The sequence below is a fragment of the Sinocyclocheilus rhinocerous genome, unplaced genomic scaffold (genome assembly GCF_001515625.1).
Source record: "Sinocyclocheilus rhinocerous isolate Xijiao unplaced genomic scaffold, SAMN03320098_v1.1 scaffold185, whole genome shotgun sequence".
NCBI lineage: Eukaryota > Metazoa > Chordata > Actinopteri > Cypriniformes > Cyprinidae > Sinocyclocheilus > Sinocyclocheilus rhinocerous.
The window spans coordinates 1,159,816-1,185,067 of record NW_015662163.1 but is presented as its reverse complement, the minus strand read 5'-3'; the positions used below and the strand labels follow the sequence as shown (position 1 = coordinate 1,185,067).

Below are 25,252 nucleotides of genomic sequence, written 5' to 3'. Positions count from 1 at the left end.
TTCATTTTATGTATAAAAAATTTTTTTTTTTTTAAATCTTCATATGGTCTAAATAATTAGGGGTTTTTCTAAAGAAAGATCATGTACAATTGAGAAAAACAATGAAAAATTAATGGATAGTTTTTACAGTCAGATAAAATATCAGTAAAATTAATTATAAGACATCTCCTTTTGTGTTTGACCCCAATCACATGGATTTGGAACAACATGACACCCTCAAATTACATTTTTGGGTGAACTATCCATTAAAAGTTTTGTAAAACTTAAACTTCTAAAAGTAGGTATCCTGATTTTTCTTAAAAATGTTCAGAAAGTTTAGATCTCTGTGTGCTTCATGGTGATGATGACTACAGCATGGTTGTTGTTAAAGGCATCTGTAGCCGGGTTTCCATCCAAAGTTGTGAATTTAACTTATGCGCAAAATTGAAATATCGCATTAAAACATTTGCGAATAAGCACCGTTTCCATCCAACGAATCAAAGAGAACAAAATCGTCACTTCCTGGTAGAACTGGCGCTAGGCTATATATCACTATGAAAAGTAGGAGATACCCCTGAATATTATAATTTTCATAGGCCTATATAATAAATTACTTGCGCCTCAAGAGCGAGCAGACAAAACAAAATAAATGCGGTCATTGCTTTCGGAGGTGGATGCTGCTGTTTGGGAACACAGTCGTGTAACAGTTCTGGGAGGCAATTACACAGAAATACGTTGATGACAGACTTTGCTCGGACATTTCAAAATGACCATAACATTTCAGATACTGAAGAACGAGATTGGTCCACTGGTTAGGTTTTGCCGTCCCATTGCGCAGTCGCATGACTTTTTTGATGCGCATGGAGGAATTTACTCGGCAAATGTTTGCATTAACCCTTTTTCGCACAAGTCAAAAACCACCTCAAGTGAGCGTAAAAACGTTTTTGCGATTTTTATTCGAAATTTGCCGTTTCCATCACTCGTTTCTCATGCAATACTTCAAAATGCGCATAAAAACAGGGTGATGGAAACATAGCTAATGACATTTTGCTACAGTAAAGAAAATGTTTGTTTTATTGTCTATGTACAGATTACGCTTTAAGGACTCTTACTTTGTAGTATTTAATTGCTAGCTCTGGCCTTTGGGCCCTGAGAAGGAAGGCCTCAGCTTTTTGGAATTCCTTCTGGTCAAAACAGAACTTGGCCTGGCTCACTAGAATGTCTGCCACACTTTCCGGATCATGAGCCTCTGCCACTCTCTGGGCATTACTCCAGTCCTTGTTATGGACGTGCCTGCAATAGAAACAGAGACACGGTCACCCATATTTTAAATATAATTTTTAAAAATTCTATGATAAAATGTATATACAATGACCACACAGTCAGTTGGATTAAAGATACTGAAACCATTATGTAAAACCAAAATATGGACTGACATATCTTTTAATAATGTCTTTTATAAATAGCCATGAAATAATTTACCTATTCCCTTTTTCATCACTGCAAAGCTCAGTTACGAGTATTTTTGTCCATAGTTTTTTAGTTTCTTTTTCTTACTTCCATTGTTTTTTTAAGCATAAAAGTTCAGTAATTTTTGTAATTATAATTATACTTAAAAGAAAAAAAAGGACTTTTTAGATCATTAACAATATGATTTCTTGGAGTCATCAGATCATCTTTGGCTCACTGCCACTGTAGCAGCAAAGCACCAGCATATCACTCCTCCATGAGATCTACAAATCAAACACTCTCAATCCCAATGCCACCTGCTTCCAGTTACTCATTGCTTGTAATGTGATAAAGTGCATAAAATCAGTACTCTATGCACACAAAAAAGTACTGAAGCGATGCAATCCCCCCTATAGAGTGGTCTGTATGTACCGCTGAAGGAAAGTGTGATATGAAAGCTCACTCACATTAGCACAGCCTCCTTGGGTTTCCCGGCTTTGATGAACTCAGTCTCAGCCTCATTGAATTTACCCTTAAAAGTTAAAAATAAAAATTTATCTGTGCACCATGCGATCATTAATAATGAGAATAATAAACTCTAGGTCTGGGTATTAATAATAATAATGCAAAACTCAGGCCTGTTTTAGAGTAAGTGTAGGGTAATATGTCATAATAACAAATTTTAATACAGCAATATTTTCAAAATTTCATAGATTTAGCATTCTGCAAGACTACACATTTTTGTAGTCAAGGTGGGAAATTAAATTGTTTTGGGTTTTTTTGCCCACTTGCTACAATGGCTGGTGATTGACATATTTTTACCAGCATTTTTTTATTTGTTATTTTATATTATTATGTTGATAAATATATTATTATGTTTATAATTGTTATTTTTATTTACATGTATTATATTAATTAAAATAAGCCTACAGAAAAAAAACTACTTATAAAGCCATAAACATTCAATCTTCACACTGGAATCTGCATTATAAAAGACCAAATCAGACAAGAAAAATGAAAAGCATTCACAGCCCTGACCTTGAAAGTGGACCATTGTAGTTGTCTTTGTCTATTTCACATTCACACCCGTATTTGGCTGGAGTCACAGGCAGTAACAGTGAAGAAAAGAGGAATAATTTCTCCCCAGTCTGTAATACCTGGTCCTCGAGGAACATGGCATTTTTTAGATGAATATCAGGAATCTTCTGTTTCATGGCGAGTCGGGCCAACTCAAAGGCAAAGTCAAATGCACTAAAAAAGACAAAGAGTGTTTCATTATAGAGTAAATAAAAGCCAATTTTACTATGCATTGGTTAATTGTTATCTGTATGCACCAATTATACCTGAAAATGGTATAATAGTGTTTGGACCATTAAGTCCTAACAGAGACTTACTAGTTATCAGCAGCAAAGTCAATGGCGGTTTCCAGAAAGCCAAACTTGTTGAGCAGCTTAACTGCCACCTCTCCTCCGAGATTTTTTGCCCACAGATAGGCCACTTGCTTATGGGCACTGGCTCCTCCATGGGTCTTTGCTATCTGTTGCAAAGACATGAAGAGAACCTTTGAATGTTTAAAGCTCTCTACTTTCTACATTATATCAACTCAAGTATCATATAAGACTATGTAGTGTGCACACACACCCGATAAGCTTCCTCCCACATATCATTGACTCTGTACATGTTTACGGCAGCTTTCCAGTCCTGACCCTCTAGGTAATGATACTCCGCTTCCTGAAACCTGGATTCAGCCTCTAGCTCCTGTGATAAACACAGCACACAGCACTAAGACCATGTGAAGGATCTACTGAGCAATAATAAGACAAAACCGCACCAAAAGAGATTTGGGTCAAATGTGTTTTGTAACTAAATGTGAATAGAAAGAATAAAAGAATGGAACAAATGTACTCTTGAACCTTAGCCAGGTGAATGCGCGTTTCCTGCAGTAGGTCTTTGTGATGAACAGCGACTAAACGGATCATGTCGTCAAACATTTTGTTCTTCTTGTACATAGTGATGGCCAAGTCTGGTTCAACTACTGTGGTAAAAAGCCTAAAGACGGTAAATTTCAAATGTGTGAATTCCAGTATGAAATGTGACTGAAATCTCAAACATGTTGACATTCTTTTCAGAGTTAAAAATTGTTATTTTAAAAAATAAAATAATTTCTTATTATAAATTAACCCAGCCAAAACATAGGTCAAATTCGAAAAAACAACAGTGTTTATTATATGTGTATGTTTTTACCTTTCAGCTTCTTTGTACTTCCCCTCTCTCTCTAACTCTTGTGCTCTGCTGATGTAGAGGGCAGACACATCCTCTTGTGACATGCACTTCACAGCAAGCTGTGTCAGAGACGGACAGATAGATAACAAGAGAGGGGAACAAAAAGATACATAATTCAAATGTAAATTGGTGATGATTAGTAATAATTAAAATGTAAATTGTTCATGATTTGAATGAAGAAAAAAAAACAATTGCAGTTGTATTCTCAGCTTCCATCCAATTTATAATTACTACTACACACTGATTTGTTAGCATGTTGCTATGCAATTGCAAGAGTGTTCTTGGTGGTTGCTAGGTCAAAAGAGGCCACCTCAAGTTTTATACAAGTCTCGGTTTTCTCTTCCCATGTAAATCTATGGGATCTAAGGCATTTAATCATCAACAAAAATATTGACACTAAAATATACAGCTATTATTAATGAATGTATACTTTATCAATATCTTTGCAGAGGGGCCCAATGTGACACTGACCTTATGAGCTTGCTCCCATCGCCCAGCCTGAGTGTACATATCTATAGCATCTTTGGTATGATCACCCTTCACAAACAGACGTTCTGCCACCTGTAGTTCAGAGAAATATAATTAGCCAACACAGATTCAAACCAGATCATATTTTTAGAAATGCGAGACCGTTTGTTAATATTTGACAGCTGGAATTTTTTTTTACCTCAAACTCCTGCACAGAAGCATAGTGCTGAGCTATTTTCAGGTAATATTTGGCAGCAGTCTTGTCCTCCTGTAGCTCCAGTATGTGCAATGCTTTCTTCCACTGGCGTGCTGCGATTGCTGCCTCTATGGCCTTGGTGGAACATCTTTTACAGGGAGGTTATTTTTATTTACATGTATTATATTAATTAAAATAAGCCTACAGAAAAAAAACTACTTATAAAGCCATAAACATTCAATCTTCACACTGGAATCTGCATTATAAAAGACCAAATCAGACAAGAAAAATGAAAAGCATTCACAGCCCTGACCTTGAAAGTGGACCATTGTAGTTGTCTTTGTCTATTTCACATTCACACCCGTATTTGGCTGGAGTCACAGGCAGTAACAGTGAAGAAAAGAGGAATAATTTCTCCCCAGTCTGTAATACCTGGTCCTCGAGGAACATGGCATTTTTTAGATGAATATCAGGAATCTTCTGTTTCATGGCGAGTCGGGCCAACTCAAAGGCAAAGTCAAATGCACTAAAAAAGACAAAGAGTGTTTCATTATAGAGTAAATAAAAGCCAATTTTACTATGCATTGGTTAATTGTTATCTGTATGCACCAATTATACCTGAAAATGGTATAATAGTGTTTGGACCATTAAGTCCTAACAGAGACTTACTAGTTATCAGCAGCAAAGTCAATGGCGGTTTCCAGAAAGCCAAACTTGTTGAGCAGCTTAACTGCCACCTCTCCTCCGAGATTTTTTGCCCACAGATAGGCCACTTGCTTATGGGCACTGGCTCCTCCATGGGTCTTTGCTATCTGTTGCAAAGACATGAAGAGAACCTTTGAATGTTTAAAGCTCTCTACTTTCTACATTATATCAACTCAAGTATCATATAAGACTATGTAGTGTGCACACACACCCGATAAGCTTCCTCCCACATATCATTGACTCTGTACATGTTTACGGCAGCTTTCCAGTCCTGACCCTCTAGGTAATGATACTCCGCTTCCTGAAACCTGGATTCAGCCTCTAGCTCCTGTGATAAACACAGCACACAGCACTAAGACCATGTGAAGGATCTACTGAGCAATAATAAGACAAAACCGCACCAAAAGAGATTTGGGTCAAATGTGTTTTGTAACTAAATGTGAATAGAAAGAATAAAAGAATGGAACAAATGTACTCTTGAACCTTAGCCAGGTGAATGCGCGTTTCCTGCAGTAGGTCTTTGTGATGAACAGCGACTAAACGGATCATGTCGTCAAACATTTTGTTCTTCTTGTACATAGTGATGGCCAAGTCTGGTTCAACTACTGTGGTAAAAAGCCTAAAGACGGTAAATTTCAAATGTGTGAATTCCAGTATGAAATGTGACTGAAATCTCAAACATGTTGACATTCTTTTCAGAGTTAAAAATTGTTATTTTAAAAAATAAAATAATTTCTTATTATAAATTAACCCAGCCAAAACATAGGTCAAATTCGAAAAAACAACAGTGTTTATTATATGTGTATGTTTTTACCTTTCAGCTTCTTTGTACTTCCCCTCTCTCTCTAACTCTTGTGCTCTGCTGATGTAGAGGGCAGACACATCCTCTTGTGACATGCACTTCACAGCAAGCTGTGTCAGAGACGGACAGATAGATAACAAGAGAGGGGAACAAAAAGATACATAATTCAAATGTAAATTGGTGATGATTAGTAATAATTAAAATGTAAATTGTTCATGATTTGAATGAAGAAAAAAAAACAATTGCAGTTGTATTCTCAGCTTCCATCCAATTTATAATTACTACTACACACTGATTTGTTAGCATGTTGCTATGCAATTGCAAGAGTGTTCTTGGTGGTTGCTAGGTCAAAAGAGGCCACCTCAAGTTTTATACAAGTCTCGGTTTTCTCTTCCCATGTAAATCTATGGGATCTAAGGCATTTAATCATCAACAAAAATATTGACACTAAAATATACAGCTATTATTAATGAATGTATACTTTATCAATATCTTTGCAGAGGGGCCCAATGTGACACTGACCTTATGAGCTTGCTCCCATCGCCCAGCCTGAGTGTACATATCTATAGCATCTTTGGTATGATCACCCTTCACAAACAGACGTTCTGCCACCTGTAGTTCAGAGAAATATAATTAGCCAACACAGATTCAAACCAGATCATATTTTTAGAAATGCGAGACCGTTTGTTAATATTTGACAGCTGGAATTTTTTTTTACCTCAAACTCCTGCACAGAAGCATAGTGCTGAGCTATTTTCAGGTAATATTTGGCAGCAGTCTTGTCCTCCTGTAGCTCCAGTATGTGCAATGCTTTCTTCCACTGGCGTGCTGCGATTGCTGCCTCTATGGCCTTGGTGGAACATCTTTTACAGGGAGGAAATGACATACACTCTTAAAAATAAAGGTGCTGCATGATGCACCATGATATTTTGTAACCTTTTAGATGTCTTTGCTGTCACTTTTGAATAATTGAATGCATCCTTGCTGAATAGAAGTATTAATTTAAATAAATAAATGGTGGTGTAAATGCACCATTTTAATTAAGCTGAAGAAAACTGAGATTGAAAATGTATTTTTTTGCCATGATCTATAGAGGTTTGTTATTCTAGAAACTCACCCTGCTTCTATGTAATGGTTGATGGCAGCATCCATTTTTTTCTGCTGCACTAGATAGTCACCCCACACTTCCTCCAGCTTTACAACTTCTGCAGGAAACGCAACGCGAGCCAAATCCATTGCTGTGGAAGCACAATGCAATCAGCAGAGGTCAATGAAGGCAATAAATCTAAAGCTCTGATGCTTTGCATTACAACCACTTACTTATTGTTCGAATTGAAATGTGACACCCTATTCTGATTGTTCTTACCAGCTAGGCTCACCTTTCTTAAAAGCATTTCCCTTGCGGTAGCACTCCAAGGCCTTCTGATTATTTCTTGTCCTTTCAAACAGGTCGCCTGCCTGTTGAGTTTAATAATACTTAGAATTATGAATAATTAGAAGTAAAACAATTTCCCTTCAAATCTGTGAAACAATACCATGTCAGTGTGAGTGGTTGTGCTACTCATTTGAAAGTTATGAATGCATGAAACTTAACAGTTGCCATTTTGTCAAGCCACATGCCGTTGTTGCAGGTCAAACTCACCCTCTCATAAAACTCTCCTTTAATGAGTGCAGCAGTGATGCGGCTGATGATGTCATGGCTTGATAAAAGCTCGTCTCTGCTCATGGCCAGCCAAGCAGCTTTGGCAGGAAGTCCTGCTTTCAGGTAGAGGTTAACAGCACCAGTGAAGTCTCCTTCATTCTCCTTCACCTCACCGGCTTTCTCATTCTGATTGGTCTCCATTAGGTAAGAATAGTAACTGCGTCTCAAATTGTCCAACTCTGGGTGACCCTTCAAGGGATATACACATTGAATATTAGTAAAAAGCTGATTTTGCAGCATCATAGAGACAGCTGCTAAATGCAAATAATATAAAATGCAACTAACCACCATATAATTGTGCATAGTTAAGATAGCAACATAAAAAGGCTTATTGACTTTTATACGGGATTAGAAAATATTGTGGAAATATGGATACATTTTGTGATATGCCTTCATCCTCAAAAAAAAACATGAACAAAACTACACATTGAAAATATGACTGAAATGATGGAATCACTCAAAATGAAAATAAACATGGTTTGTGCTGTCTATAACATGTTTTATGGTGTGAATTGTTGACTGCTGACGCGTGAAACGATCAAAATTCAAGAGACATTCAGAATCCAGACACTCAATGATTTTGTATACTGTTGCAGTTCATGGTAATATTGAAATGGTAACAGAGTAATAAATCACAATGTTTTATTTTAAGGACATTTTTTTTTACTTGTGTACAGTAATCAATTCTGGTTCCATGTTGGATGACTACTTGAGTTCTAATGTATCTGAGTGAAACGTGTTGAGAACCCCTGTTTTAGGCTAAATAAAACAAAACATGTGGACTAGAGGTTATGAATATTTATGATATTGTATGTAAAAACAGATATTACCTTCGCCTCTGCCACTGCAATACATTCATCCCACATGTGAAGCTCCTGGTACATTTCCATCACTTCATCCACCGCATTCTGCAGAGTTACAGCAATATTACTCGCAGCTATCGAGATATAACCATCTCAGCTCTATTGCTCCCACGTATGAACTGTCCAATGCCATTTTTAAACTCAATTGGCAAATGGATAAAGAAAAGCAGTGGTAAATACTTTTTTAGAGATCAATTTTAACATTAATAATTATTAATTTAGTCATTTTAATTATTATTTGATCATTTATTTTTTTAATTATTAGTTTTAACTTAATTTATTGTTAAATGTAACATTTATTTAATTTTTTAACATCAATTAAAGGGGTCATATGATGCGATTTCAAGTTTTCCTTTCTCTTTGGAGTGTTACAAGCTGATTGTGCATAGATAAGATCCCTGAAGTTGCAAAGACTAAAGTCTCAAATCCAAAGAGATATTCTTTATCAAAGTTAAGACTCTGCCACGCCCCCCTCACTATGTGGAAATATTTGCGTAATGCCGCCCAAATGTTCACGTAAAGAAAGAAGCCGTGGTTTCAGTAACCGCAGTTAGTGTTGAAGCAGCCATGTCAGGGAGACGCGGTGTGTTTCTAGGCGAAAGCAAAAACACTTTATTTGGCCTTCCGGAAGTAGATGCATTTAGGAATCACTTACAATACTTACAACAGAACAGCAATGCATTTTATGGACGACCGTTTTGTGAACCTAGGAGAGGAGACTTTGCTATGACAATCTGGCGCTTGTGAAGCAGGTACTGTTTTGTTATTAGTTTAAGTATTTGCGCCTTACATTTCCGAGGAGTGCTTGCGGTGTTCGGCCAATCACAATGCTCTGGGTCAGCTGGCCAATCAGAGCAGACTGCGCTTGTCAAAGGAGGGGGCTTTGTAGAAAACGAAGCGTTTGAGAGAGGCGGGGCATAGAGGACCTGCAATAATGTACAGTATTTGAAAAATAATGTGTTTTTTGAACATTAAAGCATGTCAACATATTTTGTTACACCAAATACACCAAATAATGATCTTTAAAAAAGCATCATATGACCCCTTTAAATAAACAGTTCAAAAGCATGTTTGTTCATTTATTTGTTAATTTAAAAAGGGTTTTGTTTATTTTCATTTGAATTTAATACACTGGCAATTGTATTTTTAAGTGGCACTCCTACTTGCAAGTATCAGAAACTATTCTTTACCTGTTCCATGTAATACATCTCTGCAAGCTTAAAGTTCTTATCCAGCATGGCCAGTCGTGCTTTTACCTGGTAGTGGTCTGTACCATCACCACCCTACAGGAGAGAATATAACATTGAAATGTAAAATACATAAGCAAACAACAACAACAAAAAACGTACATTCTACAAATGAACAGACAAAATATTAGAGATGCTACAGGCTGAGGACCTGTCTGTCCTTCAAAAAAATTGTATGCACTACATACATATTCCTTTGAGACTGAATCTGCAATTTTGTTGGTCTCATTTAGTTTTATTTATTTTCTTTTCAATTTAATAGTTGTAGGTATCAGAAACTATTCTTTACCTGTTCCATGTAATACATCTCTGCAAGCTTAAAGTTCTTATCCAGCATGGCCAGTCGTGCTTTTACCTGGTAGTGGTCTGTACCATCACCACCCTACAGGAGAGAATATAACATTGAAATGTAAAATACATAAGCAAACAACAACAACAAAAAACGTACATTCTACAAATGAACAGACAAAATATTAGAGATGCTACAGGCTGAGGACCTGTCTGTCCTTCAAAAAAATTGTATGCACTACATACATATTCCTTTGAGACTGAATCTGCAATTTTGTTGGTCTCATTTAGGAATCGGGCTTTGGACACATCTCCAAGGGCTGCAAAACACCTGCGGAAAAACCCAACACCACCTCAGAAGAGAAACAGTAAATAACGACCAAATACCAACATCACATGCAGTATCATTTCACATTCAACCACCAATTCTGCAATAAACTCAGGGCATTTAGGTTGGACAACACTGATCAGCCATGATCACATGTCTAAAAGTGACTTCAAGCAAAAGAGTATTCAGTCAATTCTTTCATTTCATTCTCCTTCACGGTCAGACCACTTTTTATCTGTATGCTTCATGCAGATAAGCCTATATATAACAAACCAATCCTGCATTATTAAAGACCCTCTAATTTAAATTCCAGCTTCAAGCCCTCTTAAAAATGCTTATACAGTAAAAAGAAAACTCTAAACATGCTCACTGCCTCCTGAAGCGACTGGATGCCTTTTTAAGAGAACCTTTGGTGCTCAGTGCTAAAGCTTTTACCCTTCCGCACAAGCTCAGGTGAAGGGTTTTTTCTCTTTTGCAACAGATTACACACATTTTTCTTTAGGCAGAATATTATCTGAGACACATTTAAGCATTTAAAATGTAACACACAGAGCAACTGTGCAGAATACCAGCTTTCTTAAAGGATCTTTAGTGAGGAATAGTGATTCTTTCCTTAAATGGAAATATTACTGTTTTAAAGACAGTTCTGGGGTCTTTTCCTATAGAACAATTCAGAATATATTAAAGAAGATGCATCATACATTTTCATTTTTATTCTCTGAGGTCAATTTATAATGCTATTCAGGGTTTTTTATAGATATTTTTTTCCCCCACCAAAAACAGTTTTACATGCCCACCCTTTCTCTGACCCATTCACTGCAGATCCATTGGTGTGCAAGTAATGTAATGCAAATTTTTTCCAAATCTCATTCAAAGAAGAAACAAACTTGTCTACATCTTTGATGGCCTGAGGGTGAGTAAATTTTCATTTTTGGGTGAACTAGTCGGTTAATATTTTTATGCAAACAGCATTTTCACCTGTGAAATGAGTCAAATATGGTTTTTAACTGGCCCAATAACAGCTTGGATTACCTTTTGACACAATGATGACATTTACATATGGGTGGCCATGTATTAAAGGGGTCATATGATGCGATTTCAAGTTTTCCTTTCTCTTTGGAGTGTTACAAGCTGATTGTGCATAGATAAGATCCCTGAAGTTGCAAAGACTAAAGTCTCAAAACCAAAGAGATATTCTTTATCAAAGTTAAGACTCTGCCACGCCCCCCTAAAACGGCTCGTTCTAACACGCCCCACATATCTACCTCACTATGTGGAAATATTACCATAATGCCACCCAAATGTGCACGCAAAGAAAGAAGGCATGGTTTCAGTAACCGCAGTTAGTGTTGAAGCAGCATGTCAGGGAGACGCTGTGTGTTTCTAGGCGAAAGCAAAAGCACTATATTTGGCCTTCCGAAAGTAGATGCATTAAGATTACTTACAACAGAACAGCAATGCATTTTATGGACGACCGTTTCGTGAACCTAGGAGAGGAGGTAATTCTGACTTAGCTATGACAATCTGGCGCTTCTGAATCAGCTACTGTAAGGGACGTAACATTTCCGTCACACGCTTGAGGAATTTGGCCAATCACAACGCACTGGATAGCTGGCTAATCAGAGCACACCTCGCTTTTCAGACCGATTAGTTTTGTAAAAATCGACGCGTTTCAGAAGGCGGGGCATAGAGGAGAAACAATAATGTACAGTATGTGGAAAATAATGTTGTTTTTTTACTTTAAACCGCATAAACACATTTCATTACACCAAATACACAAAATAATGTTCTTTTTAGCAGCATCATATGACCCCTTTAATATATCAATTCACAGTCACTAAAGGTAGAGACAATGTAACAGATTAGTTTGAATAATTCTTTTTGAACTTATTGGGCAAGATATTTTGAGTACAGTGTGCCTACAGTAAATGCTTTCATTTCAAACGATCAAGGAATATTACATATTCATGATATGACCCTTTAAGAATGTATTGTTACTGTGCTGATTCAATGTGTTTATATTTAATTGTTTAGTTCTTCTGTAGTGCCAATTAGATGCATATTAAGAGCAAATAAAAATAAAAAACTAAAGGTGCAAAAATAAATGCAGCAATGCTATTAATAGAATGAAAGAATCGTTAAGAAAGACAGTAAGATTATTGTATTTATGTAATCATGTGAAAGGTGTTTTTTTCTATTGTCAGTACAAGGGCTGTAATTAATATGTTTATTCGCACACATCTGCCAGTGACTGCGCTGTCTTTGGGTAGTTAGGTGTTGGTAAACAATAAAATAAAATATTCTTGCATTAAGGTGGCCCAACAAACAAATAAATTATTTAATTAAAGTTTAATTTATTTGTATTTAACACTTCAAAAATCATAATCAACTGCACTGCAAAATTGTGCTGTGTACTGTGCTGCTCCTTTAACAAATTTAACGTCATGTAAGAAATTTGTCCCCTATAAATGCAAGTAACCATGTATTAAATGATATGACCCTATGTCAGTTCAGTTACTTCTAAGGACGATGACCCTTTGTAAAGTTCAATAGAAGAAGTTAAAAAAAAATAAAAAATGATTCTAGGATAATCTGTAAAGGAATTCAAAGAAACGAGATTTTTGAATTCTGTCATACTGGTTCCTAGTTGTCAAGGTTAGACACATGATCTGGACAGCTATGCTGAAGTCATCGCAGCGGTAGCTGAGTCATAGAGGTGGGTGGACTGTCTTGCTTGTCTAACCTCTCAGCGATGTGGAGCTGTTGTGCCTCTAGGGAGAGTTTACTCAGAGTCTTCCACAAGGCCTCTGTCTCTGCCGACATCTCCAGGGTCTCTAGGAATGCTGTAGCTCTGCACACACACATACATTACACACAAATCCAGCTATGAATAAGGATACTTACATCATTTAAAGGGATAGGTCACCCAAAAATAAAAATTCTGTCATCGTTGACTCAGCCTCATGTTGTTTCAAACCTGTATGACTTTCTCTGTTTTGTGGAACATAAAAGAAGCCATTGGTATTTAAACTGTGTTGGTTACCACTGATTCCATTGAATCATTGAGACATTTCTCAAATTATCTTCTTTTATGGGGATGTGGGTGACAGAATTTAAGCAACACAAATGTAAATTTATGCTCTTAAAAAAAGGGCATTATTAAGGTGTAATCCATGTTTATTGCAGGTGTCTGTGGTATTTTTTATTTATTTTTACCTGTAATAGTCACCATCATCAATGGCTGTACCAAATTCAATCAACCCCTCATCCAGAGTGTAGGAGACAGAGTTAACCCCTTCAGTCACAATGACTTCAGTTTTTCCATTGGATCTCTCCAGATCTACAATATCACCCTGTCGCAACACAAGTCACATGATTAAACTCACAGTCGACTCAAACAAGAAACTGAAACGGTAAGGTGCAAATTCATTCAACAGCATTTCGGTGAAAAATCTTATTAATCTGCATTCTGCAGTCCATTATACTACTTTTTTTCTTTTTTCTGTTGATCATGGCTGCACCAAAAATGATTAAATGGTAAATAATTACGCTACCATTCAAAAGTTTGGGTCAGTAAGATTTCTTTTAAGAAATTAATATATTTATTTAGGGAGGATGTATTAAATTAATCAAAAGTGACAGATAGAAAGATATTTATTGTGTTACAAAAGATGTTACAAAATAAATGCTGTTCTTTTGAACTTTCTATTCATCAAAGAATCCTAAAAAAATGTGACCGTAAAAAAAAAAACTGAAATATTGTTAAGAGTTTCCACAAAAAATATTAAGCAACACAACTGAGTTCAATATTGATAATAATAAGAAATCATCATATTAGAATTCAGCTTTGACATCACTGGAATAAATTCCATTTTAAAATATAGTTGATAGAAAACAGTTATTTTAATTGTAATAACATTTCACAATATTTATAACTATTAATAAATATATAACTATTAACTTCAGCTCACCTTGAGGGGAAACATCGTGACCCTCTCCGGGCTGTCGATGGTGTACCAAACACACAGGTTTCCTCTGTTCTGGGCCACAACTACATCACTACCCGGTACCCACTGAACATAAGGACAGAAACTCAGCATGGTGCTCTTCAGGCTGCTCTCGATGTCATACAAGTGGAGCTGAATGTGGAGAAAGTGACTGAAGTGACAAATCATTCTGATTTTACTAGTAATATAAGAGCTTAAATAACAACGTTGGCCCTTACCCTGAGTTTCTTGTCCCTAAAAAGCAGTTTACGCCCCGTTTCATTCAGCTCCAGCCAGTCTATCTTGGAGTCATGGCTTATAGTGCCCAGATTATACCCACCCACCAGGTCCACTGAGAAAAACAGGAAGAGAAAAGGATTATGGGAGATGAATGCACCATTTACCAGATGCAGATTATTTTCTGTTCATCCAAGGTCAGAAATTAAGCATTATAGTTAACTTTTAAACAGTAAGAGGCTTTTAGACAATGGTTTTTAAAGAACAGATAAAGTACTTTCCATCCCCCCCAAAAAAAATCTATAATAAACAGAATGATAAAAATTTGGAGATGGCTGCCATGAACGTCACATACTCGTACACAAAGACACGCAGCAAAAACGGAGGCACTGCCTTTCATACAGACCCTGAACATCCGTGCCCTAACAAAAACAAATCAATGAGTCTTTCATGAATCCCGTTCTGTGACGCTTCCCTGCATTTCTGGCTCTTTGTTCATAAATAACCATTCTGATGGGAAGCATCACTTATGGAGGAGGACGAGGGGGGGAGAAGGAGAGGAAAAACACTTTCCAATTTGCACTTTCTGAACAGGTTTTAAGCACATGGATCAGTGAGGGGGAAAAGCACTCTGCTGTCTGTCAGATGAAAATAAATTGGATGAAAGTTGTTTCTCATTTTCACCACCTGAAGAAGAAACAAGGCAAGCAGGACAGAGGGAGCATGCCAGGACTTAATTAGGGCAGGAAGTGGTCAGAACCGTGGCAGTTGGCTGACGGTAACTGGTGAAGGAGAGGGCCGTGACGATGACACAGCAAGGCCGGTGTCTAATTGAAAGGTAACGTCCGAACCATCCAAACGTCAACACACCTTCCTAGTGTCCCTCAAATGATCCTCTCTCCAAATAACGGGTCATATGGAGAAGGTGTGCCATTTAGAGCGGAAACAGATGATTATGTAATCAATACCACTGATGACGTTGTTTCATTAAGCTGTTGATGACAGATGACAATGAGCTAATGTGACTATAATTCCATATAATTTAGTGCATTTTTGCATTTGCTAAATGTCTAAATACATATTTTTTTCACACAGGACATGCAAAACTGAGCTATAAGAGTGGGAAGACATGTGATTAATCAAAACTTTAAAATAAAATGGTATTAAAATTATTTTTCCATTTTAGTAGATAATAGATAACCTCCCTGTCTGGGCAGTAACTCACCGATAGCAATAGTTTTTATGTCAATCAGGTAAGCCAACTTTCTGTTGTCCTCCACTCCCCTCTGCCTTCTCTCATTCAGACGCACACTGCAAACACAAACACACAAACCGAGGAATAAACACTTCCTGTGGGTGCTGTATATATATATATATTTTTTTTTTTTTTTTTTTCCAATATATAATTTACAATAACATAACTTTTTTAAATGGGGAAAGTCATTACAAAGGTAAAAAAGGATTTTACTTTTTTGATGAAGAATTATACAAACAAATGTAGTAACAAAGTAAAGCATTTTGAATTTACTTTGCCTTGGCTTTTAAAATGGCTTTTGCTTTCCAAAGTGTTTCCGAAATGGCAGACCTGATGAGGTGTGGGTTCATAAACTCTGTCCGAACAGATCCCAGGATTTCATTGCTTCCGTATTCCACCAGTGCCAGCTCTCCAGCGTTGAAAATCATGCACACCTACCCAGAAATATAGCAATTTACAATTAGACAGCAATGACTTTAATTATACCAGCTAGGGCTGCATGATTCATTAAACCCAGTCGTTTTCCCTTTGCACCATTCTCATAAATGACTGAGGCATCTTAATAACACACAATAATATAACAAAAACACCGTACCGTTTCATTTTCAAAGAAAAACTTTTCATTTCCCCCGGACCCCTGCCACGCCACCTGTAATGGGAGAGTGATGTTGTATATTGAAGTACAACACACATCAACTTTTGCTTTCCACTACATTACACAGAAAGAAGCAGAGGCAGAGAGACATTGCAACCAAGGCCCTTCACCATTATCCTGTTTGTCACACTGAACTATCTTCCAACTCCCATAAGAGCACTTTGGAAACTCAATTAAACATGGATTAGCACAGTGAACCATGACAGCCCTTGAACTTTTAATTAGACATTTTAAACTTTGGTCCACCCGATGGAGGCATTGACTCTGTTACAATATGAGAAAACTTGTCCAGAAACAGTTTGAATACAGACCGTTTTAACTAAACAGAGACTTTAATACAGGCTGAATGGTAAAAAATGATCTAACAAAACTATATATAAGAAATAAAGCAACTGTGAATAATCAAACACGTCCAGACTAGACATCCTACCTCACTTAATTTGTTGGATACCAGATCTACCAAGCACTGCATTCTGACAGCACCTGACAGGCTTTATACATGAATGCTGATTTGTGATGACTAGGTCTTCTCACTAAGAGCCAGCCAGAATGACAGTACCAGGACAACTGAGAAATCGAAGGTAAATTACGCCATCTAGTGGTCAGTATTAGATATGACTTTTCTGGGTAATGTAATTCTTTATCATACAGAGTAATATAACTCTTGTACAAAAGTTTTGTTCACTATGAAATTATGTGATACATTAAGTGTTGGAACAAAAAAAATTTGAGAAGGGCCTTTATTTTATTCATATTTTTAAATTAATTATTAAATAATTATTAGTAGATTATGTACTAAATATATTAAATTATTATACCTCATCTATCTCATAACCATACTGAGATTTCAGCACCACTCGTGTGCCAGTGGACAAATTCTTCACGATCACCTGGGAGGGTTTAAGAAACAAAGTTTTAGAACATCCAGTTTGTAAGATGTAAACAAGACTCAAAATAAGAGTCATGACTGAATTGTATTGCTCACTTGACTTAGTCCTACGTATGTCATCTCAAATTTGTTCTTGTAAATACTTCTCCGAAGACAGCAGTCAAACAACTCGACTCCTCCACACAGTGTGCCCTGCAATTTAGAGATGTAATTAGACTTCATCTCCAGTTGTATCAAGTGGCAAAGCCAAACCTCAACATCATTGAACCATTGTTTCTTTTGTTTTTGTCATCCCACTTATATCTTACCAAATTCCCTTGCAGACAAACTTATGAGCAGAAGTGTATATGCAGGATTCAGGATATTTTCAGTATTAGTGTTCCAAGAGAAAACTTCTCTATAATGTGCACAGGTTTGAGTATATGAACAGAATAAATATGTTCTGAAATCTTTATAAAATTGGACATTCAGACTGACCACAGAAAGCCGAGAGCCGTCTTTCTTCCAGGACAGAGCTGTGATGGTGTACAGGTTTGGAATCTCTTTGGGAGAAGCTTCATCCCAGATGCCTTTTCGGGGACTCCAGTTGAAAACTCGCAACCTAGAGAAAACAATTTAGCATAAGAGATACATCACGATTCACGACATTGGAAAAACATTTTTGTTTTCTGTTTAATGTGTTCAAACAGCTTTCTCACCTGTCAAAGCTTCCCACGACTATGGACTGGCCACTGGGGCTAGATGCTGCCACTGTGAATTCCTTTTCGGAGCGATCTCGGCTGTAGTCAAATGTCTGAAGCACGTGGCCCTCCCTTCCATAGGCCACGATCTTCTTATCGCATCCAGCCACAATTATGCTGTTGGTGCCCCATGCCATGGCGTACGGTGGGCATGCATGAGTCAACAATTTGCCCTTTCAACATCAGAACAAATACATATTAAATAATCAGTCATTTAAGCACACGCAAATATAATATTTCAATGAACATATGCATGTTATAAATACATTACCTGAGATTCTCCAGATCCTTCATCATCAAAGAAGTACCGAACAACCGTTCCATCTGCATGACCCGAGAGGATTCCCTTCCCTGAGACACTGGGAAAATGGACCAAGGGAGATAAACAGTGTTATACTGAAATAAAAATAAATTATAGCTATATATAAATATATCTAAATATAATGTAGAAATATTTTTAAAATAATAAAAATGATAAAAGCTCATAACACAACGATTAAAATTAAAAATATAAAATAAAAATAAAAATATAAAAATAAAAACGAATTCAAAATAAGAATAAATCCGATAATAGTATATAAAGAATACTAAAATAACACCCTAAGCAAACCAGAAAATGGTGCTTGGACAAAGAAGCAAGCATCAATAGAGTCAGGATTTTAAATACATACTTTGTCGTTAGTGAGACAACATAAGAGTCCGTTCCGTAGATCATGGAGGACTTGCTTGTTTTTGTATTGGCTTGTCGAACCTGCATTTAACATAAAAAAAACACTCACAAAATAGAAAATTCAGCTTAAGGTTTAAAGCATAGAAAATGTGCCACACTTACTTTACCCTCTGCTAGTCCAAATATTATTGTATGCTCTGATGGCCAAACCAGACATGTTACAGCACTCTAGAGAACAAAAAAGAAAAGTTAATACACACAATATATGGCACTACTGCCTAATGAAGTATCATATTTATCATCAAAATACTTACTGTTTGAATAAATTTGTTGCAAATAATCTTTTTATCTCCCCTGGGACATAAAACATCATATTAGAAATATAAAATGATACAATAATGCAAATTATGCTTGTATGTAAGCATTTTGCGATACTTACCACTCCTCCCCAATTTTGTAAACAAATATAATGTTGTCTGTTTGAGCCACTGCTATCTTGGTTGAATCGAGCGAAAATGCCATGGACTTGACCACATAGGTTTTCTTTCCATACTGCAACAAATTACAAAATCATACCTTTTCTTGATGTGCTAAGAAATTACATGTAGCATTGGTAGACCACAGCATTTATTTTGAAGATTTAATATCATTTCAATAATTCACTGATAACTTACTTTGGGGTCAGCAGGTTTTGTAGTAAATCTGTCTCGTTTCTCTCCTTGCTCATCATACAGTATAACCACTCTATCAATAGTGCACACTGCAAACTTTGAATTGTTAGGAGCCCAAGCCATACAGGTGACTTTAGCAGCTCCATCCTAAAGAAAAGACATTAGAGTCAACACGACGTCCAGTGCAGAGTCTGAGTTGCTTGCTGAGATTTGAATAACATTCGGAATGTGATTTCTACTGTTTGTTTGCACAACGTAAATGCATAAGCTGCAATCTGGCAAGATACTTAAGCATCCTAGTGTTGCTAAACTAAGAAGCGTTATAATGCCTACAGATAGCGGACTGCCAAGAGCTAGTTAGCTAGCGTCGCTGAATAACGTGGTAAAAATATTTACCTGAGGAGTTAGAAGAGTCTTCAGATACTTTAGCTGCATGCTTCACTTTTATAAAAGATTCGGCTGAGTTATACGGACGTATTTCTTGATATAGCTATGTTATGGGTAATAGTTGTCAGGCTGCAGACATCTTGGTAAACATAGCTTTCTCCCTGGTTACCGTCGCCAAGTTAAGAACGTATGACGTAGTTACGTAGAACGACACGAGACGTGTTTGAATTAGTTTACTGCAGTTCATTTTTCAAAAATGTTATTTTTTGATCAAAAGTACTTTATGACGACAGTGTTTAATAATGCTATAATACAATGAATATAATAAAAATACCTCTGGAGATGCCGGGGATTGAACCCGGGGCCTCATACATGCAAAGCATGCGCTCTACCACTGAGCTACATCCCCTTTCTATTGCAGAAGATTGTTAGAATAGTATGTATTACAGTAATATATACAGGACACCATATAGTGTTGTAAATTTATTCTTTTTGTGTATACACACACATATACGCGCGCGCGCGCGTGTGTTGATTTACAAAAATTAACCATGGTTTTACAATTACTACTATTACTACTACAAAAAAGCATGGCTATTATGCTAACCACAAATTAACCATGGTTTCGTTTCGGCACACTAACCACAGTTTAACCATGTTGTAAAACTGTGGTTATCAACTGGAAAAAAAAAACTGAAAACACATAAAACAACAACAATATTAAAATAACAAAAAACATGGTTACCGTTGTACATTTTAAAAACCGTTAAATAAATAAAACCGTTGTTGATTTTCGTAATAAAGTATCATACGAATAACACCATTAGTTTTAATACAGACTAATCACACAAATAATTCCTCATAATAAAATCATCATGACATAAAACTGTGGCCACATGCTGCAATAGCAACATCTAAAATTAACTACACTAATGTACTCTAGGTGACAGGTCAAACAAACAGCATTGTGACTGGAAACTAACAGACGGGGCTCTGACACATACAGAACCACCGGAACAAGCTGTACCTGAGATCCAAACGTACTGAAACATGTTCAAGGAGTAGAACCACCAAAACAGCTATGTGAAAACACAGAAGGAGGAATAATTAGTTTTTGTGCTGACTAGACCAGAGACATGCATAACCAGGTTATTCAGAGCTTTGAGAGGGTACTGCACAACCTCTGGTTCATAAAAGACATTTTTGAGCTCATTGTTGGAGCGGTCTTTTACTTTTTTGAAGCATTTGTTCGACTGTTTATTCCACATTGCAAGAAAGATGTTGAGGGAGAGATAGTCTTGGTGACTGGAGCTGCAAATGGGATTGGAAAGCTGATTGCCAAAGAACTTGGCCACCATGGAGCAACATTAGTCTTATGGGATATCAACTCAGATGCACTGGACAAGACAGCCAAAGAATTAAAGCAAGTATTGGATGTGCGTGTGTATGCCTATACCTGTGACTGCAGCAGAAGAAGTGAGGTCTACAAAGTTGCTGAACTGGTAAATAATTATTAAATCAATAATTGCCAGCATTGCAACTATGAGCTACAGATATAAATTACATCTATATTTTATATTACATTACAAATATACATTTTTATGAGGGGTGAGTAAGAAGGTGTCCTTCCAGACATTTTCATGTACTAAAAACATTTCGACAGGTTAAAAGGGAGGTTGGAGATGTGTCAATTTTGGTGAACAATGCAGGCATGGTAACAGGCAAATACACTTTTGTTGAAGCCCCTGACAATCTGGTGGATAGAACACTAAGGGTCAATGTTGCTGCTCATTTCTGGGTAAGGAAAAGTAATTCAGCGTTTTCTTCACAGTGTACATTCCTTATACCTCTGTTTTTATGTTATGGGAACAGTGAGCTTACTGTTATCTTAAAAACATCCTGATATGTGCATTCACAGACTTACAAGGCATTGCTCCCAGCTATGTTGCAACGAAACCATGGGCATCTGGTCTGTGTGGCATGCCATGGAGCGTTGTTTGCAATGAACGCCCTTGCAGGTATATTTGTAAAGGGATTTCAGAGACACTGTCACTGTGCAACACTAAATCATGAATGTGCAATGTCCTAAATTCAGTATTAAATTAGGATACAATTTAAAAATGGATTAGGATTGCTAACACATTTTATCCACAGACTATTGTGCAAGCAAGTCTGCAGCAGTGAGCTTTGCAGAATCTGTTGCACTGGAGCTGCTTGTCCTTAAAAAGGAAGGAATCAAAACAACAATAGTGTGTCCCTATCTACTAAATACCAAAATGTTTAGGGGATGTCAAACAAAGTAAGTCAATACAATTTCCATACGAAAGCTCATTAGAAATTTGTGCTCTTTGTGATGCAGTAACATTGATATTCTACCTTTGCTAAGGAGACCATCCTTTCTTCCAATCTTGGATCAGAGATATGTAGCAAAACAAATTGTGGATGCAATACTACAGGAGAAGATGTATTTGCTGTTACCCTCAAGTCTACATTTCTTGGTGGCACTTAAGAGGTATTTTAGGCCTCTAAATGCTTGTTAATGTAGATTTAAATTCAGTTTATTAATCAACATTTAATGATTACGTAATTAATTGTATTAAATTGAATACATCTCAACAACCACAATATTACCTTGACCTGTTCTTGCAGTCTCATGCCTGCCAAACTGGGCATCATCTTTGTGAACTTCATTGGTGGCATGGATCTGATGGATCACTTCAGGGGGGATCCTGTACCCATTATCAGCTACAAAAAGCCTCAGCGCCAACGAAATGACAGTGTCAGTGATCCACAAACCACTCTTATCTATTACAACTAGCAAAAAACAGTGTAAATCACCAGTGATCTTAAATGTATGAGTAATATCAGTCTACTCAAGTATACCTGTGTTAAATAATTACAGAACTGTGAATAAATTCCTTTTTTCCCCTCTCTCTCTCTCTCTGGGGTTAATTTGTCTTCTCAAATTCAATAGCAAATTCAAAATATTCAAATTTTTGTTTCATACGTATATACATACACATTTGTATGTTACATACTCTGTAATATATTCATTTTTGCTCAGTTTAAAGGAATAGTTCACCCAAAAATGAACATTTTCAGAAAATTGACTCTTTCCAAGTTTACACCATCCAAGATGTAGATGAGTTTGTTTATTCATCGTAACAAGTTTAGAGAAATGTAGCATTACACTTGGATCTCTCACCAGTGGATCCTCTGCAGTGAATGGGTGCCGTCAAAATGAGAGATCAAACAGATGATAAAAACATCACAATAAACCAGTAATCCACATGACTCCAGTCCATCAATTCACAAATAGTTTTGTGAAATGAAAAGTTGCACGTCCTCTCACATTAAAACCCACCAACATATTTGTTTAGAATTGTGCACTATTTTCACTTGTAAATGGTGTTTGATCTGTGCAGATTTCTCTCCTGATTCAGACAAGATGACTTTTTCACTGTAGAAAGCAATATTATGGATGGAGGCCTCATAATTTTAGCCGGGAGCAAAGATTAGAAGTTTGGAAGGATGTCTTAATAATAGATTTGTTTCTTACAAACACACAACATTTCACTTCACAAGACATTACTCAAAGGACTGGAGTCGTGTGTATTACCTGTGGATTATTGTGATGTTTTTATCAGCTGTTTGGACTCTCATTATGACAGCACCCATTCACTGCAGAGGATCCATTAGTGGGCAAATGATGTAATACTAAATTTCTCCAAATCTGTTCAGATGAAGAAACAAACTCTTCTACATCTTGGATGGCCTGAAGGTGAGTAAATTTTCACCTTTGGGTGAAATTCATTTAACTGAGAATACCAGTGGATCTGGATCTGGAGGTGGCATTAAATCTTTAGAACTCTTTCTGATTTTCACTAGTGTGGTTATAAATATACAATATAATTTCTTCTTTCTATTTTGGGATATCCTATGTTGTGAGACTTACACACAGGTTAAAACACACTAGATACATATTCTTTTAGTAATTTATTATTAATTTTTTTAAACAAAAATGTCAAGAAAATTAAAAATAAAGCATTTTTGTAATTTTTGTGAATGAAGCCTAGAGCAGGCCTCTTCCCCCTCCTCTCTGACGTGGTGACGCGCAGTGATTTTCCACGCTAATATAAAACCAGATGGAAGCTCACACGCACGGCTCCACACTGCTGTGACTGGAGCAGAGCGTGGCTTTCTCTCGACTAACCAGAGCTCGTCTGGCTTAAACCCACTTAAAACATCGCAATCGGCCAGTGAGCTTCTTCTACATCAGGACTGCATATTTGGCCTAGATAGCGATATCTGAGATCGCTTATATTTAATCCGCATTCGGGTGAACATCACCTTGAGCAGCGTGGTTTTCACGTGGGAACTTCGGCGAAAAGGGAAAACGCACGTGCAACGCAACCAGTTCGGTTCACATACTTTTAAGCGCTAGATATTCTCTGAGATTCTGTTTGCGTTTATTAGTACTAAGCCATGTTGCTGAAAATGGCATCTTTAGTATTGGAGGACGGGACAACATTTAAAGGCCGTCTGTTCGGTGCCGTATCCTCAGTGTCTGGTGAAGTTGGTAAGTGAAATCAAAGAAAATGTACTGGAAATATCTGTCCCTCAGCCCTGTTTTCTGCCACTGCTCCTTATCACACACTTGTTCTGTTTTCTCTAACCGGAAAGCGTGACTAATAAATGTGTAACTGAATTTCAGGAAGTTACACGTGTCTGATTTCCCGCTAAACGTTTAAAAGTGAACACTCGCCAGTAGCCACTTCCTAGGGCATGTGTGACACATTCCTGACGTCCCAGACATCGTTTTAGGTTCATTCTTGGCTCAGTGACATAAATATATATATTTTTAAGTTTATTTTGTGGTTTAGCGTCGTAAATCGTCAAAATTAAGTGAACATTTGTCTTGCCATATACTTTTTATGTGTTTTATGTCTACAGTTAGCTGTAGTCATCATTAATTTAAAAAAGTTTATCAATATAAAAAACAGTCAGCAAATGTTTCTTTACTGTTTAAAAAAATAGTTTAGCAAAGTTAAACAGGGTTTAATAGAATTTTCACGGACACTTTTATTCTCAGCAACACTTGTATGTGTCAGAAAAGATGTATTTTCTCCCCCAAATTTAGAGTTTTTTTCTACAAATTTAAATTTGAATAGTATTTGCTATAATGGGTGAAATTGGTCTATCTATAAAGTAACTGCATAATCACTGTAACGTTAAATCACTTATGCTGGGAAATTGACATGATACAAAAAAAGGAGAAAAAATATTTCTTTGGAATTTCATCCCATTCTACTACTAACGTGCATTAAAAATGCTTTTCCTATTTTATTTATATATATAGCGTTTACCATGACTATATATATATATATATATATATGTTAGATTTTTTGAATTACTAAAATGTTTCATAATAATAATAATTTTGCATTTTATT

The 25,252-nt window shown here is 36.6% G+C and overlaps 3 protein-coding genes and 1 non-coding gene across 7 annotated transcripts in view; 2 read left to right on the top strand and 2 right to left on the bottom strand.

Annotated features, from left to right (window-relative positions):
- LOC107727571 (intraflagellar transport protein 172 homolog) overlaps nucleotides 1–19,948 on the bottom strand; it is a 42,110-nt gene extending 22,162 nt beyond the window's left edge. The window contains exons 1-34 of the mRNA XM_016537470.1: nucleotides 19,810–19,948; nucleotides 19,417–19,560; nucleotides 19,182–19,294; nucleotides 19,057–19,096; nucleotides 18,905–18,970; nucleotides 18,744–18,823; nucleotides 18,344–18,431; nucleotides 18,031–18,245; nucleotides 17,810–17,933; nucleotides 17,429–17,524; nucleotides 17,262–17,333; nucleotides 16,874–16,909; nucleotides 16,384–16,437; nucleotides 16,119–16,222; nucleotides 15,759–15,844; nucleotides 14,536–14,648; nucleotides 14,282–14,449; nucleotides 13,527–13,663; nucleotides 13,054–13,161; nucleotides 10,229–10,313; nucleotides 9,984–10,076; nucleotides 8,415–8,492; nucleotides 7,525–7,773; nucleotides 7,262–7,340; nucleotides 7,000–7,120; nucleotides 6,601–6,745; nucleotides 6,405–6,494; nucleotides 5,895–5,992; nucleotides 5,564–5,699; nucleotides 5,292–5,408; nucleotides 5,045–5,187; nucleotides 4,808–4,901; nucleotides 1,896–1,960; nucleotides 1,092–1,272 (exon numbers count right to left, since the gene is read on the bottom strand). Of these exons, the coding sequence (XP_016392956.1) occupies nucleotides 1,092–1,272; nucleotides 1,896–1,960; nucleotides 4,808–4,901; nucleotides 5,045–5,187; nucleotides 5,292–5,408; nucleotides 5,564–5,699; nucleotides 5,895–5,992; nucleotides 6,405–6,494; nucleotides 6,601–6,745; nucleotides 7,000–7,120; nucleotides 7,262–7,340; nucleotides 7,525–7,773; nucleotides 8,415–8,492; nucleotides 9,984–10,076; nucleotides 10,229–10,313; nucleotides 13,054–13,161; nucleotides 13,527–13,663; nucleotides 14,282–14,449; nucleotides 14,536–14,648; nucleotides 15,759–15,844; nucleotides 16,119–16,222; nucleotides 16,384–16,437; nucleotides 16,874–16,909; nucleotides 17,262–17,333; nucleotides 17,429–17,524; nucleotides 17,810–17,933; nucleotides 18,031–18,245; nucleotides 18,344–18,431; nucleotides 18,744–18,823; nucleotides 18,905–18,970; nucleotides 19,057–19,096; nucleotides 19,182–19,294; nucleotides 19,417–19,560; nucleotides 19,810–19,848 (3,657 nt within the window). The 5' untranslated portion in view covers nucleotides 19,849–19,948. The remainder of the gene's footprint in view (nucleotides 1–1,091; nucleotides 1,273–1,895; nucleotides 1,961–4,807; nucleotides 4,902–5,044; nucleotides 5,188–5,291; nucleotides 5,409–5,563; nucleotides 5,700–5,894; nucleotides 5,993–6,404; nucleotides 6,495–6,600; nucleotides 6,746–6,999; nucleotides 7,121–7,261; nucleotides 7,341–7,524; nucleotides 7,774–8,414; nucleotides 8,493–9,983; nucleotides 10,077–10,228; nucleotides 10,314–13,053; nucleotides 13,162–13,526; nucleotides 13,664–14,281; nucleotides 14,450–14,535; nucleotides 14,649–15,758; nucleotides 15,845–16,118; nucleotides 16,223–16,383; nucleotides 16,438–16,873; nucleotides 16,910–17,261; nucleotides 17,334–17,428; nucleotides 17,525–17,809; nucleotides 17,934–18,030; nucleotides 18,246–18,343; nucleotides 18,432–18,743; nucleotides 18,824–18,904; nucleotides 18,971–19,056; nucleotides 19,097–19,181; nucleotides 19,295–19,416; nucleotides 19,561–19,809) is intronic.
- Nucleotides 19,949–20,137: 189 nt separating this feature from the next.
- On the bottom strand, nucleotides 20,138–20,209 carry trnaa-ugc (transfer RNA alanine (anticodon UGC)). The gene has a single exon. It is a non-coding gene; the product is annotated as a tRNA-Ala (tRNA).
- Nucleotides 20,210–20,749: 540 nt separating this feature from the next.
- Nucleotides 20,750–22,723, top strand: LOC107727604 (epidermal retinol dehydrogenase 2). The gene is made up of 6 exons (XM_016537521.1): nucleotides 20,750–21,302; nucleotides 21,464–21,598; nucleotides 21,719–21,818; nucleotides 21,955–22,099; nucleotides 22,187–22,312; nucleotides 22,450–22,723. Exons 1-6 carry the CDS (start codon nucleotides 20,937–20,939, stop codon nucleotides 22,616–22,618), a joined length of 1,041 nt encoding a protein of 346 aa, XP_016393007.1. The 5' UTR covers nucleotides 20,750–20,936; the 3' UTR covers nucleotides 22,619–22,723.
- Nucleotides 22,724–23,951: 1,228 nt separating this feature from the next.
- Nucleotides 23,952–25,252, top strand: part of cad (carbamoyl-phosphate synthetase 2, aspartate transcarbamylase, and dihydroorotase) — a 44,133-nt gene continuing 42,832 nt past the window's right edge. For all 4 annotated transcript variants that reach the window (XM_016537520.1, XM_016537519.1, XM_016537518.1 and 1 more), the window contains exon 1: nucleotides 23,952–24,379. In XM_016537520.1, the coding sequence (XP_016393006.1) occupies nucleotides 24,286–24,379 (94 nt within the window). In that variant the 5' untranslated portion in view covers nucleotides 23,952–24,285. The remainder of the gene's footprint in view (nucleotides 24,380–25,252) is intronic.

Excerpts from the sequence above, each read along its gene's own strand:
- LOC107727604 (XM_016537521.1), top strand. The coding sequence starts at position 20,937 with ATGCATAACCAGGTTATTCAGAGCTTTGAGAGGGTACTGCACAACCTC. Across the intron at positions 21,303-21,463 it reads TCTACAAAGTTGCTGAACTG|GTTAAAAGGGAGGTTGGAGA; the intron begins GTAAATAATTAT and ends ACATTTCGACAG. Across the intron at positions 21,599-21,718 it reads ATGTTGCTGCTCATTTCTGG|ACTTACAAGGCATTGCTCCC; the intron begins GTAAGGAAAAGT and ends GTGCATTCACAG.